General features: G+C 36.4%; 2 protein-coding genes across 2 annotated transcripts in view; one reads left to right on the top strand and one right to left on the bottom strand.

Annotated features, from left to right (window-relative positions):
• Nucleotides 1–7,075, bottom strand: part of LOC138711940 (phospholipase A2 inhibitor beta-like) — a 29,532-nt gene extending 22,457 nt beyond the window's left edge. The window contains exon 1 of the mRNA XM_069843242.1: nucleotides 6,855–7,075. The gene's annotated coding sequence lies outside the window, so the exon portion shown is untranslated. The remainder of the gene's footprint in view (nucleotides 1–6,854) is intronic.
• A 148-nt stretch (nucleotides 7,076–7,223) lies between these two features.
• Nucleotides 7,224–15,088, top strand: LOC138711939 (uncharacterized). The gene is made up of 3 exons (XM_069843241.1): nucleotides 7,224–7,583; nucleotides 7,839–7,993; nucleotides 13,326–15,088. The coding sequence occupies exon 3, from the start codon at nucleotides 13,369–13,371 to the stop codon at nucleotides 14,755–14,757; it is 1,389 nt and encodes a 462-aa protein (XP_069699342.1). The 5' UTR covers nucleotides 7,224–7,583; nucleotides 7,839–7,993; nucleotides 13,326–13,368; the 3' UTR covers nucleotides 14,758–15,088.
• Nucleotides 15,089–15,812: the final 724 nt, after the last annotated feature.

Below are 15,812 nucleotides of genomic sequence, written 5' to 3' on the forward strand. Positions count from 1 at the left end.
AAGCCATGTTAAACGATTATGTGCAAATATTAATTGATATTCAAAATGAATTTAATTCTAGGTTCCAAGGTCTTGTCTTAAGGTCCACACCTGTGGAGTAACGGTTAGCGCGTCTAGCCGCGAAACCAAGTGGCCCGTGTTCGATTCCCGGTCGGGGCAAGTTACTTGGTTGAGGTTTTTCCGGGCTTTTCCCTCAACTCAGTATGAGCAAACGCTGAGTAACTCTCGGTGTTGGACCCCGGACTCATTTCACCGGCATTATCACCTTCTTCTCATTCAGACGCTAAATAACATAAGCTGTTGATAAAGCGTCGTAAAATAACCTACTAAAAATCTTGTCTTAATTGGAAATAAGTTTAAAGTTATCATAATAAATTCTTCAACACCAGTTGAAACAATGTCATATAAGTTACAGATGTGCCTGGTTGGCGCAGTTGGTATAGCGCTGGCCTTCTATGCCCGAGGTTGCGGGTTCGATTCCGGGCCAGGTCGATTGCATTTAAGTGTGCTCATATAACCTCGGCAGTTGCGAGCATCGTTAAATAAACATAACATTTAACGATTTACAGCTCGGACTTATTGATCTTCAATGTGGTCTAAGGGCTAAAGATCGTTTGAATAATACTACTAGCCTGGTTGAGTTTTACAAGACTAAACATTAGCAATAATATCCACGACTACACCGGCTGGCTGTGAAAGTGATTGCTATTTTTGGCTCAACATTTATATTTGTGAGCAACTGTTTTCTATAATCAACATTAATAAAGGCAGGCATCGAACATCTGTAACTGATGCAAATCTAGTCTTTCAGGTGAAGCTCCCTGTAAAGCAGATTTGAATAATTTCAAGGGAAAAGTTGTTCCGGGGCCGGGTATCGATCCCGGGACCTCTGGTTGAACGTACCAGCGCTCTACCACTCAGCTACCCGGGAACTCCACCCGACACCGTCTCAATCAATCAATTATTCAAATCTGCTTTACAGGGAGCTTCACCTGAAAGACTAGATTTGCATAATATATACGTTACTGTGTACGTTAACAGAAAACCACAATTCCAAGTCACACAGAGATTGTGTGCACTCGTTGTGGGTCTCTGGCGTTTCGTCAGCCCACGCGAGTTGTGTGGATATAAAGGGAAAAGTTGAGACGGTGTCGGGTGGAGTTCCCGGGTAGCTCAGTGGTAGAGCGCTGGTACGTTCAACCAGAGGTCCCGGGATCGATACCCGGCCCCGGAACAACTTTTCCCTTGAAATTATTCAAATCTGCTTTACAGGGAGCTTCACCTGAAAGACTAGATTTGCATAATATATACGTTACTGTGTACGTTAACAGAAAACCACAATTCCAAGTCACACAGAGATTGTGTGCACTCGTTGTGGGTTTCTGGCGTTTCGTCAGCCCACGCGAGTTGTGTGGATATAAAGGGAAAAGTTGAGACGGTGTCGGGTGGAGTTGCCGGGTAGCTCAGTGGTAGAGCGCTGGTACGTTCAACCAGAGGTCCCGGGATCGATACCCGGCCCCGGAACAACTTTTCCCTTGAAATTATTCAAATCTGCTTTACAGGGAGCTTCACCTGAAAGACTAAATATGCATAATATATACGTTACTGTGTAAGTTAACAGAAAACCACAATTCCAAGTCACACAGAGATTGTGTGCACTCGTTGTGGGTCTCTGGCGTTTCGTCAGCCCACGCGAGTTGTGTGGATATAAAGGGAAAAGTTGAGACGGTGTCGGGTAGAGTTGCCGGGTAGCTCAGTGGTAGAGCGCTGGTACGTTCAACCAGAGGCCCCGGGATCGATACCCGGCCCCGGAACAACTTTTCCCTTGAAATTATTCAAATCTGCTTTACAGGGAGCTTCACCTGAAAGACTAGATTTGCATAATACATACGTTACTGTGTACGTTAACAGAAAACCACAATTCCAAGTCATACAGAGATTGTGTGCACTCGTTGTGGGTCTCTGGCGTTTCGTCAGCCCACGCGAGTTGTGTGGATATAAAGGGAAAAGTTGAGACGGTGTCGGGTGGAGTTCCCGGGTAGCTCAGTGGTAGAGCGCTGGTACGTTCAACCAGAGGTCCCGGGATCGATACCCGGCCCCGGAACAACTTTTCCCTTGAAATTATTCAAATCTGCTTTACAGGGAGCTTCACCTGAAAGACTAGATTTGCATAATATATACGTTACTGTGTACGTTAACAGAAAACCACAATTCCAAGTCACACAGAGATTGTGTGCACTCGTTGTGGGTCTCTGGCGTTTCGTCAGCCCACGCGAGTTGTGTGGATATAAAGGGAAAAGTTGAGACGGTGTCGGGTGGAGTTGCCGGGTAGCTCAGTGGTAGAGCGCTGGTACGTTCAACCAGAGGTCCCGGGATCGATACCCGGCCCCGGAACAACTTTTCCCTTGAAATTATTCAAATCTGTAACTGATGTTTCATTACGATCAGCAGGCTACTGTTTCTTTCAGCTTCCAACAGCATAAAACCTCATGTACTGATAAATAAAAATATAACAAAATGATATTGTACATTTAAGTAGGTATAAAATTTCTATTATTTCTGTAAAATAAATATTTCTGTATTAATTAATAAGTCCAAGATTGTTTTGCAAACACTGAACGGGAATTCATTTCATAAACACTCGTACTAGTACTTCTCTTTTGTGTATATTTTGTACGAGATCACCCCTTCTTCCAGTCCACCCTATACTGAACGCAGCTAATATCTGCATTCCGCTCATGAGCTGTGAGTCGGCTCGGAGAGCGGAAACCTTGTGCAGGCCTGCTTTAGAACTTTCAAATGGAGACATTCATTGCAATTCCCTCATTATTATATCATTCTCAATGACAGAATATTGTGAAAATGTGATTTTAAACATTGCTGGCTTAGTTGTTAAATCATTAAGAAAATATGATATAATAAATCTAAAGACTCAATTTATGGTAGGTATCAGCAGTAAACAAAATCTCTTTTCTTTTTTTCAAAACGAAAGAATAATGGGAGTCTTATCATACCAACATCTGCGATTATAGAAATATGCCGCGTAAGTGAAGTGAAGGAGCGATTATACAGATGTTGACAGAGAATAATGGCATATCACCTCCCAAGGGTTCCTCTTACATCGTGTGAAAACAATGTGATCTAACAGTAGAACATTTTGTACAATCTTTCTACAACTATAGGAATATATTTTAGAAAATGGATTCTAGATTCCTCCCGAGAATCATATTTTAAACTCGTTAAACTGACCATAGAAGTACATAAAGAGCTACTGGTGTAGCTCAGTCGACTAAGGCCTGCCGATCCGGAGTTGCGGTAGGGCGCGGGTTCGATTCCCGCTTGGGCTGATTACATGATTGGGTTTTTTCCGATATCCCCAACCGTAAGGCGAATCCTTGGTCTCGTCTCGCCAAATACCATCTCGCTATCATCAATAAGGTAAAATACCCAAAGAAGAGACCCTTTTTTTTTAACTGCTTGTAAATGAGGATGGGAATAGACATTTTTAATCTAAATGAGTGGAATACATACAGCATTGACAATACAAATTTTAGTCAGTTTCTATTATTATTTTAAATTATAAAAAGAAGTAAAACTGGGAAATACGATATTTTGGAAAGGGGTTCCAAATAGAGACACGTGTGTTATTTAACTTTCTCTCGAACATGGACAAACATTATTATCATTGGGTGAAAATTGAAGCAATATATAACATTGTTATATCATGCAGATACTTTAACAAATTCAGAAACATTTTTTAATTGAAGGGGTCAGTGCAACAGTGGTCTAACTCCTCTCGACAGAAATTCTGTTGTTTATTTGGAATTTTTCCAAGTGAAATTAAGATGGTTTACAAAAATAACGCAAAGTCGGTCAAATCGGGCATGAATGTACTAATCTTACTTAGGATGCTATTGCTAACGTTAATATTTTGCTGGAGAAATAAAAAATGATAGAACATTAAACTTTGATCTCCATATTTTAATTATAAGTTGATTGCACTTATTTTGCGACCTCTTTAATTGACACAATCCTTACTTCGCTGTATTGAGCAAGTTGGACAAATGAAAAGTTCTTTATCAGTGTGCAGTCTTCGTATGCCCAACGATGACATTTTGAACACTGAGTCTATTTCTCCCCCCTGGGTCCTGGTGTCCTCTGAAAAAAATCCAGTGCAAAACAAGCACTCTCCATCGTCATAGTTTTCTCCATATTCCGAATCACTAGAGTTAATTAATTGCATTTCACATCGGATTCTTCATCTGGACGAACTCAACCAGTGCTTTGGATTGATTTTTTCTGTGGTTTTTGTTGTTTTTCGAACAACTTCTTGAGAGCTTCATCTTTTCTTTGTTTTTCCTTATCTAAACTCTTTCTCATTTGTTTCTGATAATGAGTTGATATTATGATAGCTCCTTTTCCTGCCCTGGATACTTTACATGCGAATCCACACTGGTTGAAGCTTGCGGCTCTTGAGGTGGTTGTTGCTGCTTCTGCTGCTTCTGTAACTGTGGTATAACTAAAGTCACTGTTTCTGGCGAGTGAAATAAGTAATGGGAACGTTGAGAGCGAATAACTTATCTTTGCCACAGTCTGTGGGCATGAAAGCTGACAACTGTGATTGGCAGATTGTTCACGTCACATCTGCTTAGAAGATGGTACTACTCTCAGCCGAAGTAGCAACAGATGCCACTAACTAGACAGTGTACTCAAGGATACATCCCAGAAATGCAAAATGTGAGTGTCTTGTCTTTGACGCAGTCAGTGACCAATAAGACTGATAACTGTGATTGGCAGATTGCTTAAGTGACGTGTTGGGTGTTACCGTTCTCAGCTATACTGGCAACAAGAGCTCACTGACTGGCTTTTTACTCAAGAACAAACGCCACAAACGCTGGCATTGGCTGTAGTGGCGATATTTACACAGGTCGAACGAAACTTTCGAAACCAAGAATCACAATTAAATTTAATAGTTTTAATAATTACACACGATTTTTATTTGAAATATATAGAGAATATTTCACGAATTACGCACTTATGTTTTGATCTTTAAGTAAGATAAATATTGTCGGACTAGCTAATTTTAATTGATTTTAGCTATTGATATTATTGTCATCTCAATGAATAATTGATTTTAGTCATTAATGATGATAACTTAATCATTTCAATTAGTAATTTTTGTAATGAAAAATTGAGGACAATAGATAATTAATGATTGACCTAATTCGTAATTCATTTTAATTAATAGTTCAATTAATCTTTCATTGGTTCTTATGTAGTTAATGGCAGGCAAACTAACAAGACTAGAAGCATTAACGCTTTTTGTAAACTTTCAAAGATGTGCATCATAATAAAACCAAATAAGGGTTCTTAATAAGAGATACTATCTCTTAATAGGACTCCTAGGTATCTCTTATTAGGGAACGGAAGAAATAAAAATGAAATAGCTACCCAAGGTCATAAATTATTATCTTCCTTATTAGCAATCTACCTTATTATATGCAACATTTTGCCAGCAATTTTATAAAATTAATAATAAATTTGTTGTATCTTACATTAACTCCTGTTCACTTCCTCAACAGAAACCACCAAAAAGTTCAAAGTGTGAAAAATTACTTTGCTTGCTCTCAGCTTCGTTGCTTGCTTTCAACTGAGGTTAGACAAAGAACACGATGCCTTAGAAGCACAAATATTGGTTTCCCATAGTTGTCGAAAGATGGCAAATTATACCGGAGAAGTTAACGGTGTATCTCTTATAAGGGCCCTGTCTATATTTTGGTACTTTACCTTACCATCGATGCCAAATAATCTAGTACTTGATACAGCGTCATTAAATAACCAAATAAAAGAAAGTACTACATAAAGAGCAGATGTCAGCTCACAGCTTAAAGTTACCGGTACAACACAACTTTAAAGAAAAAAGTTGTAAGGTAACATTTAACGGAGTCAATAATAATAATAATAATAATAATAATAATAATAATAATAATAATAATAATAATGAATCAATAGACAAGATGTTCTGTACACTAGGCCTGAGTTCTATCATATGACTAATTCACGCATTTGACGTTTATTTCATACTTCAGCTGTGATAATAAGCTAATGCTAGGCCTACTTATATTTCAAACTAAAACATTAGGCACGTGTTTTTATTTTACAGGTGTATATTATGTGATATGGAAGCGGATAAATAATATTGTTCGTTTCTCGTCCACGTCAAAGCAAACATGCGTTTACAATATAGACCTAATATACTGCCTTACGCAGGCAGTGTTTTGTTAATAATAATAGTTAATAGGCCTACTAATAATTTTCTTTTCATCTGAACTATTAACTACAATATGCATTTGTATTTCTGTTCGCTCTATATGTTGTCAAATAACTATACAACATCTTTGGTTACGGTATCAAATTGTTACAGTTTTCTTTAATTTTATGTCAAACTAACGATAACTAACCTTGGTTATGTCCTTGACGTGGTCGTTTTTAAAGTTGATAGGATTTTTTTCATTTATCCATTCAGATTGCTTTATGAGATACACCAAACATATATATTAAACATACATCTTGATTACACAACTTTTAACACTGTATCACTTCGGAATATGCATGATAAGAACTTTCTTGTGTTAACAAGGTTCATTAAAATTTAACACAAGAAAGTTCTTATCATACATATTCCGAAATATATTAAACATTTAACATTGCGTAGTACAGCCGTCTGCTAGCCGGTGCTTCTCCCAAAGCATGGCGGCGGATGCAAGCTTCAATTCGTCCCTACTCTAAACTTCTGCGTAGCCTCGGCTGTAGGGACTTGGGTACATCATAGTAATAAATTTGAAGTTCCTTACCTTATAGGATTGTAGATGAGTTTACTGGCTGTAGAATGACAGTAAAAGATGGTACTGCACAATAATTGATAACGAATATTTTTTGTGTAGACTAATGATTTTATGCATTAATGCTGTCGCACTAGCTTCAGAAGTATGACAAAAGTACAAACAAAATGGCTGGTGACACAGTTATGACTCGTTTTATGCACTCATATCTATACGATATTGCTACTGCGCAATTTAATAAGATAATATACGTACAACTACACAGATTAGAATTGATGCAAGTTGCTAAACACAAATACTTAGATATAAAGTGATTGAAAGCCGAATGTAAAAATAAAAATAATAATCTTATCTGGACAAGAGATAATATTGTGAGATTTTAGGCTGAGAAAACAAATTTGCAGTCTGTGAAGACAAGACACAGCTGTAAAGTGCGATGGTTTCTGTTCACAAAATCAAAGTTATATTAAATATGAAAACAATGTTATCATTATTATAACGGCAACTGTAAATTTTCTCTATTTCCTCTTCCACAGTGTAATACGAATTAGTTTGGACTGAGGAATTTTTAGTGCGATATAGTTTCATATATTACAAAATAGTCATAATGTTCTAAGCATATCCATAGGAATTCCGAAATTTCAAGTGCAATTTGGAAGAAAAGAAGAATAGTTTACTTTCCGCCACCAACTATAGTCGGCCTAGGAATATGGATAGTGGACACAGAGAACGACTGGAAAAGTAAGTACCGGTATTCTTTCTTCAAATTTCACATAATGTAGACAAAGCAGACGATAACACCATCTTTACATATTGAAAGTCGTACATTAAAACAAGATACTTATAAACTTTAGTAGTTACGGGGAAAATATTTTGTTGCTATTCCATTTCTTCAGACCCGTCTAACCTATGGCAGTTAATCTGTTTTAATTTAATTGTACAACCCGTAATCATAACACACGTTTAGAAATAAAAGTACAAAAACATCATTTTCAGATTCTACCACTGAGGAAGAGGAAGAAGAGAGATTTATTCAAAAGAAAAGAAGACGGGCAAAATAAAGTGAGAAATAAGACAAATGAAGAATAAAGACAAAAAGGCTCTGGAAATTGAAGATTTTATATATCTGAGTTCCATATAACTTAAGTTGGGTGAGTAACATTAATATTGCAATTACTAGGTTTAGGAGATCACACGGTAGTATCTCGCTGCAAGCCGGAAGATCCTGGGTTCGATTCCCGATGTGCTCACGGATTTTATTCATTGATCTGATTTTATTTTTCCGACCACACTGTGGCCTTAGGATTCACTCAGACGCTCAAGAAATGAGTACCATGGGTATTTTCTATGGTGGTAAATACAGTAAACACGTAGGAATGACATCCCTATCTTTACTGATGCCGATTGTTCTTAGATGTTGAAGCCTTAATCTGCCGCTACCGTGTGAGCCTCCATCGCCTGTAATAAGAATAACTTTACTTTTACTAGTTTTAAAAACGAAGGGAAGTGAAAAACAGATGTTTGTATGTACAGATGTAAACGATATAAACTGCCAAAATTATATAGATAGTACATATCGGTCTGCTGATCAAACTATCTGGTGACAATTAATTATTTCTTATAATTTTATTTTATTATGAAATACTATATTTTTAAGATTCATAGCATGTTATTATTTGTTTAGATTTCGACTGAACGTGAATACCATTACCAATGACTTTGCTCCCAACACATACCAATACACAACAGAGTAACAAACGACTGTTTCAGCATACGTATCTGGCAAAGTAAATAATGATGTTTATTCTCTTAAAAAAAAAAGTTAGGCCCGGTTTCTTCAACCTTTGTTAAAATGCACCTAACATAGTGTTAATTAACTGTAAGTTAAAAGTACGAATTGCTGTTAAAAATGTTGCGTTTCTTCAACTTTTCATTTCACATTTTAAGATTCTGTTTGTTAACTCTCTCTTAGGACCAGATATTCTAGAGTTTAACCATAACCTATAACCAAGTATAGACTCAATTTTGTTTTCTGAACTCTGACAATTGCGATTCTCGCTTGTTTCCGCTGTTTGATTCAGAGAGGATAGAAGTCTTTCTATTCTCTTAGGTTTGATTTCTGCTTCTTTCCTCGTCTGTATCACAATAGTGTGGAACGACGTACTGCTATTGCTGTTATGAAATGAAAACACTGGAACAAAAAGAAAACGTGGGACTAATTTCTCTTAATTTGAAAGAAATCTCTTGCTGGAAATTATTTCGCAGTATAAACCAATTATTGAGAATAAATAAACAAACGGATCTACGTTGAAACTGAAAAGTGAGGCTTGGCAGAAAATAGCCTATACTTTTGTATGAACTTCTGATCTGTCAAATCACAGAAATCATCCCCTCTGTTTATGTAATCATAGATATCATTTTCTAAATAATCCAGATATATAAGTTCAGCATCTAACGCACCAGCCATATTGGATACTTCTAATGCTAACAGAGAGTTAAATGATTTAACCGCATGGAATTGGGCAGTTAAATTAACATAGGTTTTAACAGCCTGTTAGTACTAACAGTAGTTGAAGAAATGCTTCAACTGTTAAGTTTACAGTTAAAATGGAATAACACACTGTTATAATTTAACAAAGGTTGAAGAAACCGGGCCTTATGGCCAGTTTTTCCAAGTAATGTTTAATTTGGCTTAACAAATGTTAAATTAACAGCTGGTTTATTTTTAACGTTTTGTTAAGATATTTTCCATTTTTCCAACATAATTTTGTTTAAAATAACCAACACTTAACTTTAACTGTCGTTAATACTATTCTAACTACTCAACAGCAGTTGGTAATGATTTTGCATATATAAGACAACTTCTTATTGGCTGACATTATTATTTAAATTCTGTACTATGGAGTAAGTCATGAAACATGTGTAAAATCGTAACCTATTACAGTAGCCATGATTCATACAGTACAGAGAATTGATAAATGAAAGTTGCATTGACTGCTATTGAATAATAATAATTATTATGTATGGTTACATTTTATAATGCTAAATATGAATTTCTGTTTAGAAAAATCTCAGCATTATGACCACCAGGTGACAATAATTACAGTGTGTAGTCAACTGTACAGAAAATCCCGAAGAGAATTCCATATCATATAAAATTCTCTAATTTAGGTTCATGTATAAATTATATGTAATTTCGTCCTAAAGAAGCAATTGCTGCTGAAACATTTTATTATTTACTCACTGCGTATTATGAAGCACTATTGACATCGGCTATAGTTGAAGAGCTAGTAACATAGAATCTAGAGTTAATAGTAGCTAGTGAATTGAAACAAGTGGCCTATTTCAACTAGGTAACATACAACTGAGTTTTATTTTAAGACATGAAAGTGATTATTATAACTACATACCGGTACCTAAGAAATATTAGTAAATTAATACATAATGTGCATTCAAACATATCAAAACTTAATTGGTATATTAACTTTCATTTATTAGAATTATATTATAGCTAGCGATAAGATATGTTTGCACTGGCTTTAAAACAGAAGCGAAAGAGCTGGATTCTTGGAATTTATAATCGTTTTCTTTCCGATGGAAATTTAATTTTCCAGCAGGATAATCACCCCGCGCACACCGCCATAAACGTTCAAAGACGGTTTACGGAAAAGCATGAAAAAGAGGATTGACAAATATCGAGACATCCCACCTCAAAATCCAGATCAGTTCTGGGATCAAGTTCTGGTTACCTGGAAAGATTTCGCTAAGGACCAGAACTATTTCCGCGATCTGGTGGACTCAATGCCCCGAAAATGCCAGGCAGTGATAGACGCCGATGGCATGTGGACAATGTATTAGATCCACATGTGTATTTCTTTTATTTTTCTTTAATTTGTTTGTTTATCTTTGTTTTATTTCGGGAAGAAAATTGATCTCCCAAGAGTTTTTTAAATTCTCCTAGTGGAGCCAGAGTTGCGAAATAATAAGTTCCACTACACAAAATTATAAAAATGAAGAAAGGTAACATGTATAAAAATTAGTTACGTTAAAAAAAAAGCTATCGCCGAGAACCGAACACGGGCCCCTTAGATAGCAAACCAACACGCTACTGACTACTCCATCTGGGTACCATGACGTAACCAGCTCGACGAGGCACATATAGCTGCTAGGCTTGAAGTCTACGGACACAGCTCACATACAAACGTAATCGTGTAAATATTTCAATGTTCAGTACTAGTTAATGTTTCATTTGGACTGATTTACTGAAGCTTAGTGAAACCGTCCCTTACTCTAAACATTCCTCAAAGAGAAACCTAACATGTTACTTTCACAACTTTTGTATGAATAGCTGTGGTGTTATCCGCCATGTTTAACTGTTTGTTAAATGAGTTAACGGCCTGAAATCCTACATTTAAAGTTAACAAACGGGTAAGAATCTGTTAAGCCAAACTGGTGTTGAACAAATGGAAAAACTGTATTTAACAAACTGTTGAAGGTTTAACAGTCGTTAAGTCTTCTAACAATACTTGGACAAATCGGCCATAAGACTCACAAACACACTTTTCCTATGTTAGCCTTGACCCGTACAGAAAAACATTATTTTCTTTTTTATTCAGTTATTTGTGCTCTATATATATATATATATATATATATATATATATATAATATATATATATATATATATTGCATTTTATATCGTTTACACTCTGTATATTCGTTAGTAAGGTTACAGTTGACTCTCTATTATCCGGGTCAATGGCAGGGTTAATAAACACGTGTAATTGAAATCATAGATAATACAATTTTTATCGAATATTACTGCAGTAAGACGAGGGCGTGCTGAGAAGTAATGCCTCATATTTTTTTGTCGCTGCGAATATATTTAAAAATATTAGTCATAGTACATTGTATTCAGTGAACTTTCCGTTTTCAGTGACGCAAGTTTCGTATCTCTGTCAGTAGAGAGTTCTGAGTTATAGCCTTAAACATGGCGTCGTGTACCAGCACTATGTCGGTGCGTCTGAAGCACCGTGCTGTGATCGAGATTTTAACAGCAGAAAATGTGCCCCCGATAGACATTTATCGTGATCATTGTGTCGACATCAGTACTGTGCGACGTTGATCTGCTCGACCTCGTAATGAATCTGATGCAACTCTCAACTTTGTGACAAAGGGCGCAATGGAAGACCACGTACTGCAACTGATGCTCTTCCGCACACCAGTGCAATGACAACAGAACACATTCAGCATCTTGTTTTCGCTGTTGTTGATCATCCTCCATATAGACCGGACTTGGCACCATCAGATTTTCATCTGTTCCCAGAACTTAAAGAACACCTGAGAGGACGTCTCTTTGAGTCTGATAATGCAGTGTAGATATACGGTAAGTGAGGCTGTGATTCATTAGGAGCATGAGCAGACCAACGTCGCGCAGTACTGATGACGACACATTGATCAGGATAAACAGCCTTCACTCTCCGTTGAAGGTCTATGAATGCACATTTTCTGCTGTTAAAAACTCGATCACAGCACGGTGCTTCAGACGCACTGACATAGTCCTGGTACACGCCGTCATGTTTCAGGGTATAACTCAGAGCTCTCTACTGGCAAGGATACGAAACTTGTGTCATTGAAGGCAGAAAAACCACTGAATACTAAGTATTATCACTAATATTTTTAACTATATTCACATCGACAAAAAAAATAGGAGGCATTATTTCTCAGTATACCCTCGTAAAACAACTAGAATCACAAATGCACTAAAGTGTAAAATTATAATGTACATACAATAATCTATGAAGTCGTGATTGTATTGAAACTACGCAACAATAGTTTTATCCAACTCTTAACATACTGCATTAAGCGCTTCATTGCCTTGTTTTTCACAAGTTTTTGAAGAGTCCGAAGTTATCGGGAATCTAATAAGCTTGCCTTTACTGTATTCTTTTTTATATGTTCACGAGACGCATATGAACTAAATTTCCTTCACTGCACTTAATTATCTAATTCTTTTTTTATTATTTCTCACGTTTCTTTTATCCACTTTCTCATATTTCAAAGCCATTCTTGCTCTTATACAATATTATATCATTTGTCGCTTTGGAATATATTTGTCAACTGTCGAACGTGAAAAAATATGTACTATACAGTAAGTAGTATTTCTTCCATTTTGCGACCTGACGGAAGACTAATTTTGGTAGTTCCTGATCATCAGGATAAAGATGAAGTAATATGAAAGATGAGAGGAGAGAGTGCTGTTCGGATAGTTTATTGTTAATTGGAGAACAACAAGACAAATACGTATTTCCTGCCACAGAAATTGATAACATTGCAAAGTATGAGGTTTTCACACCTGAGAAAGAAACAGAGAAAGCGAGAAACCACGATTTATCCAAAATTCGAATAGTCCGATCCTGGATAATAGAGAGTCAGCTATCCTAGTTCGTTTCAAAATTACAATCCTGTTAATTTGTATTATTTCAGCAACGATTTGGACTCTTAAGCAAAGCAGAAATTCATAATCAACATGGGATTTAGGAAGAATATAGGAGAAATCTTTCCTGTGCTGACAGTAATCTACTTTATAAATGTGGACGCATTCGTCACAGACAACACTGTGAATCAATTTCCTTGTGTGGTAAATTGCTCATGCTACTTATCAGAAGATCACAAAACTCTGGAAGTTACTTGTAATGATAACATAAAGACTGTTCCAGACACTTTGCAATCGGATACCGTTGAGATATTAGATCTCTCCAACAATCAGTTCGTCACAGTTAGAAACAACAGCTTCTCTATGTTCACGAGGCTTTCAACCCTTATTCTGTCAAACAACGCCATTGAGGACATAGAATCGGAGGCTTTTACTGGATCACATATGTTAAGAAATATTCATCTCTCATACAATAATTTGAATTCAATTTATCCCGACACATTTTTCAGCAATTCGGTTCTGGAAACAGTCTCACTCAATGGAAATCCATTCGTGTATGTTCTCCATGACTCCCCTTTCCTAGAATCCAATTCAATCCGTTCTCTGAACTTGAGTTCATGTTTTATTACATCAATATTTCCCTCCACGTTCTCCAAACTTCCTAGATTGCACACTCTAGATGTGTCATCCAACCACTTGCAGAACATGCCACTTGATGCTGTGCAGTATCTGATGGACCTGACGGTCGTAGAGGTAGGCAACAACCGTTTGGTGTGTAGTTGTGGTCTCTTAGAGCTGATGAATTGGATCAGTAGTCGAAGAGTTCATCAACGAGCTCACAAACCCATCAAGTGTTTCGAGAACGGACAATACAAGACCTGGTGGACTGCTGCTAATAAGAGCAGACCCTGTCTGCCTCGAGAGGAAGACACAACCACTGTAACGCCGTCACAGATAACATCTATTCAAGTGCTGTTATTAGAAATCTCTGAGTTTGAAAGCTCTCTAGAGGCATTAGAAAACTTAGATGAGACAAATGAAATACCTTCAGGAACAACGAATGATATCGAAACTCGTGATTTTGCAAGAACACTTGGAATTCAAGACTTCGAGACGAAAATACCAGCAGAGGACTCTTCCGACAAGATTGTTGTAAGTAAGGAAGTCATTCCTTCCTCGTCTGAAGTACAAAGTGGAGACTATTCCTCGCTGCTAGGTTCAACCCATATAATATTATCCCTGATAGTCATATCCTGCACACTCTCTGTTTCTGTCTTTTTTACTTTCATGGCAATCAACTACTTAAAGAAGATTATGGATAGCAAATCTATCTATATGAGATACAAATCATCGGCAGGCAATTCAAGTCAGCCGCCGCAGCTTACACAATCGAGACCACCGATTGTACATCCAAAGGAACCTACATCTCACTATGAGCTTGACTATTATGATACTAACCACATATATGAGGCTATCGATTGAATGTTGTTTGAAATATGCTATGGTGTTCCATATCCTTTTCTTCAATATAAAAAAATAGTAATCTGATTGTTACGTTTACTTTAACTAGAGTCTTGCGTTTGGTTACTTTGAATACTAATTAGGTGTACATCGATCATACTAGCTTTGCTTGATATGGAGAGCAAGTTGCGAGGCAACAGTTCACGCTCAGTTCAGCAGTCTTCCTGCACACTCTGTTACTGAGTGTTTACATCTGTTTATTCCTGTACCTCTATGTATAAGTTGGATAACAATAGGAATAGTACTTATGTATAAAATACCACTTGGATTTAATAACAACAATAACAAAGTATTTATTTAAAGTCGATTTATATGCAAAAAAAATAAAAATAAAAATAAATAAATACAATCTTTACTAGGGATAGGAAAAACTACAAAAAAAATCAGAAGCCAACTCTTTCATTTTCAGGAGTCATTACATTTTGTCTACACATGTAATGAGGGAACTACTCGAGCTAAGATAAAGATATATTTACTGAGAAATATTAAACAAAATTAAATGTCTATACAATGCAAACACACGCTGTCAGAGACGCTATGAAGCAACGTAGAGCAATATGTATGTATTTATTTACACTGCAAGTGGGCAAGCACCCGGTGGCAGTGGTATATAGGTACAATATAAACAATACACAATAAAATGATAAGCAACACACAATAAAATTTACAATACACAATACAATTTTACAATAAATATACAATTTTATACACAATACAATAAGAATACACAATACAATTTAACACAATAATAATTAAACATAAATAAAATACCTAATTTTATAATACAACCTACATAATTATGTATAGGCCCTACATAAGTTTCAATAGTCCTTTACTTTACTCTCATCTCATTCCCTGTAGTGGCACTATGACGCATTTCACTGACACTTTAGCACACATTTCACTGACACTCTATAACACATTTGACTGACACTATAGAACACATTTCATTGACGCTATAAATTATCACTGATCGGAACTGTTCACTGCACTGTAAAACCATAACTTCACTCACT

Source organism: Periplaneta americana, chromosome 13, assembly GCF_040183065.1.
Source record: "Periplaneta americana isolate PAMFEO1 chromosome 13, P.americana_PAMFEO1_priV1, whole genome shotgun sequence".
Classification (NCBI taxonomy): Eukaryota; Metazoa; Arthropoda; class Insecta; order Blattodea; family Blattidae; genus Periplaneta; species Periplaneta americana.

Bases quoted from the DNA above. Each gene is read 5' to 3' on its own strand.
- LOC138711939 (XM_069843241.1), top strand. From the start codon at position 13,369: ATGGGATTTAGGAAGAATATAGGAGAAATCTTTCCTGTGCTGACAGTA.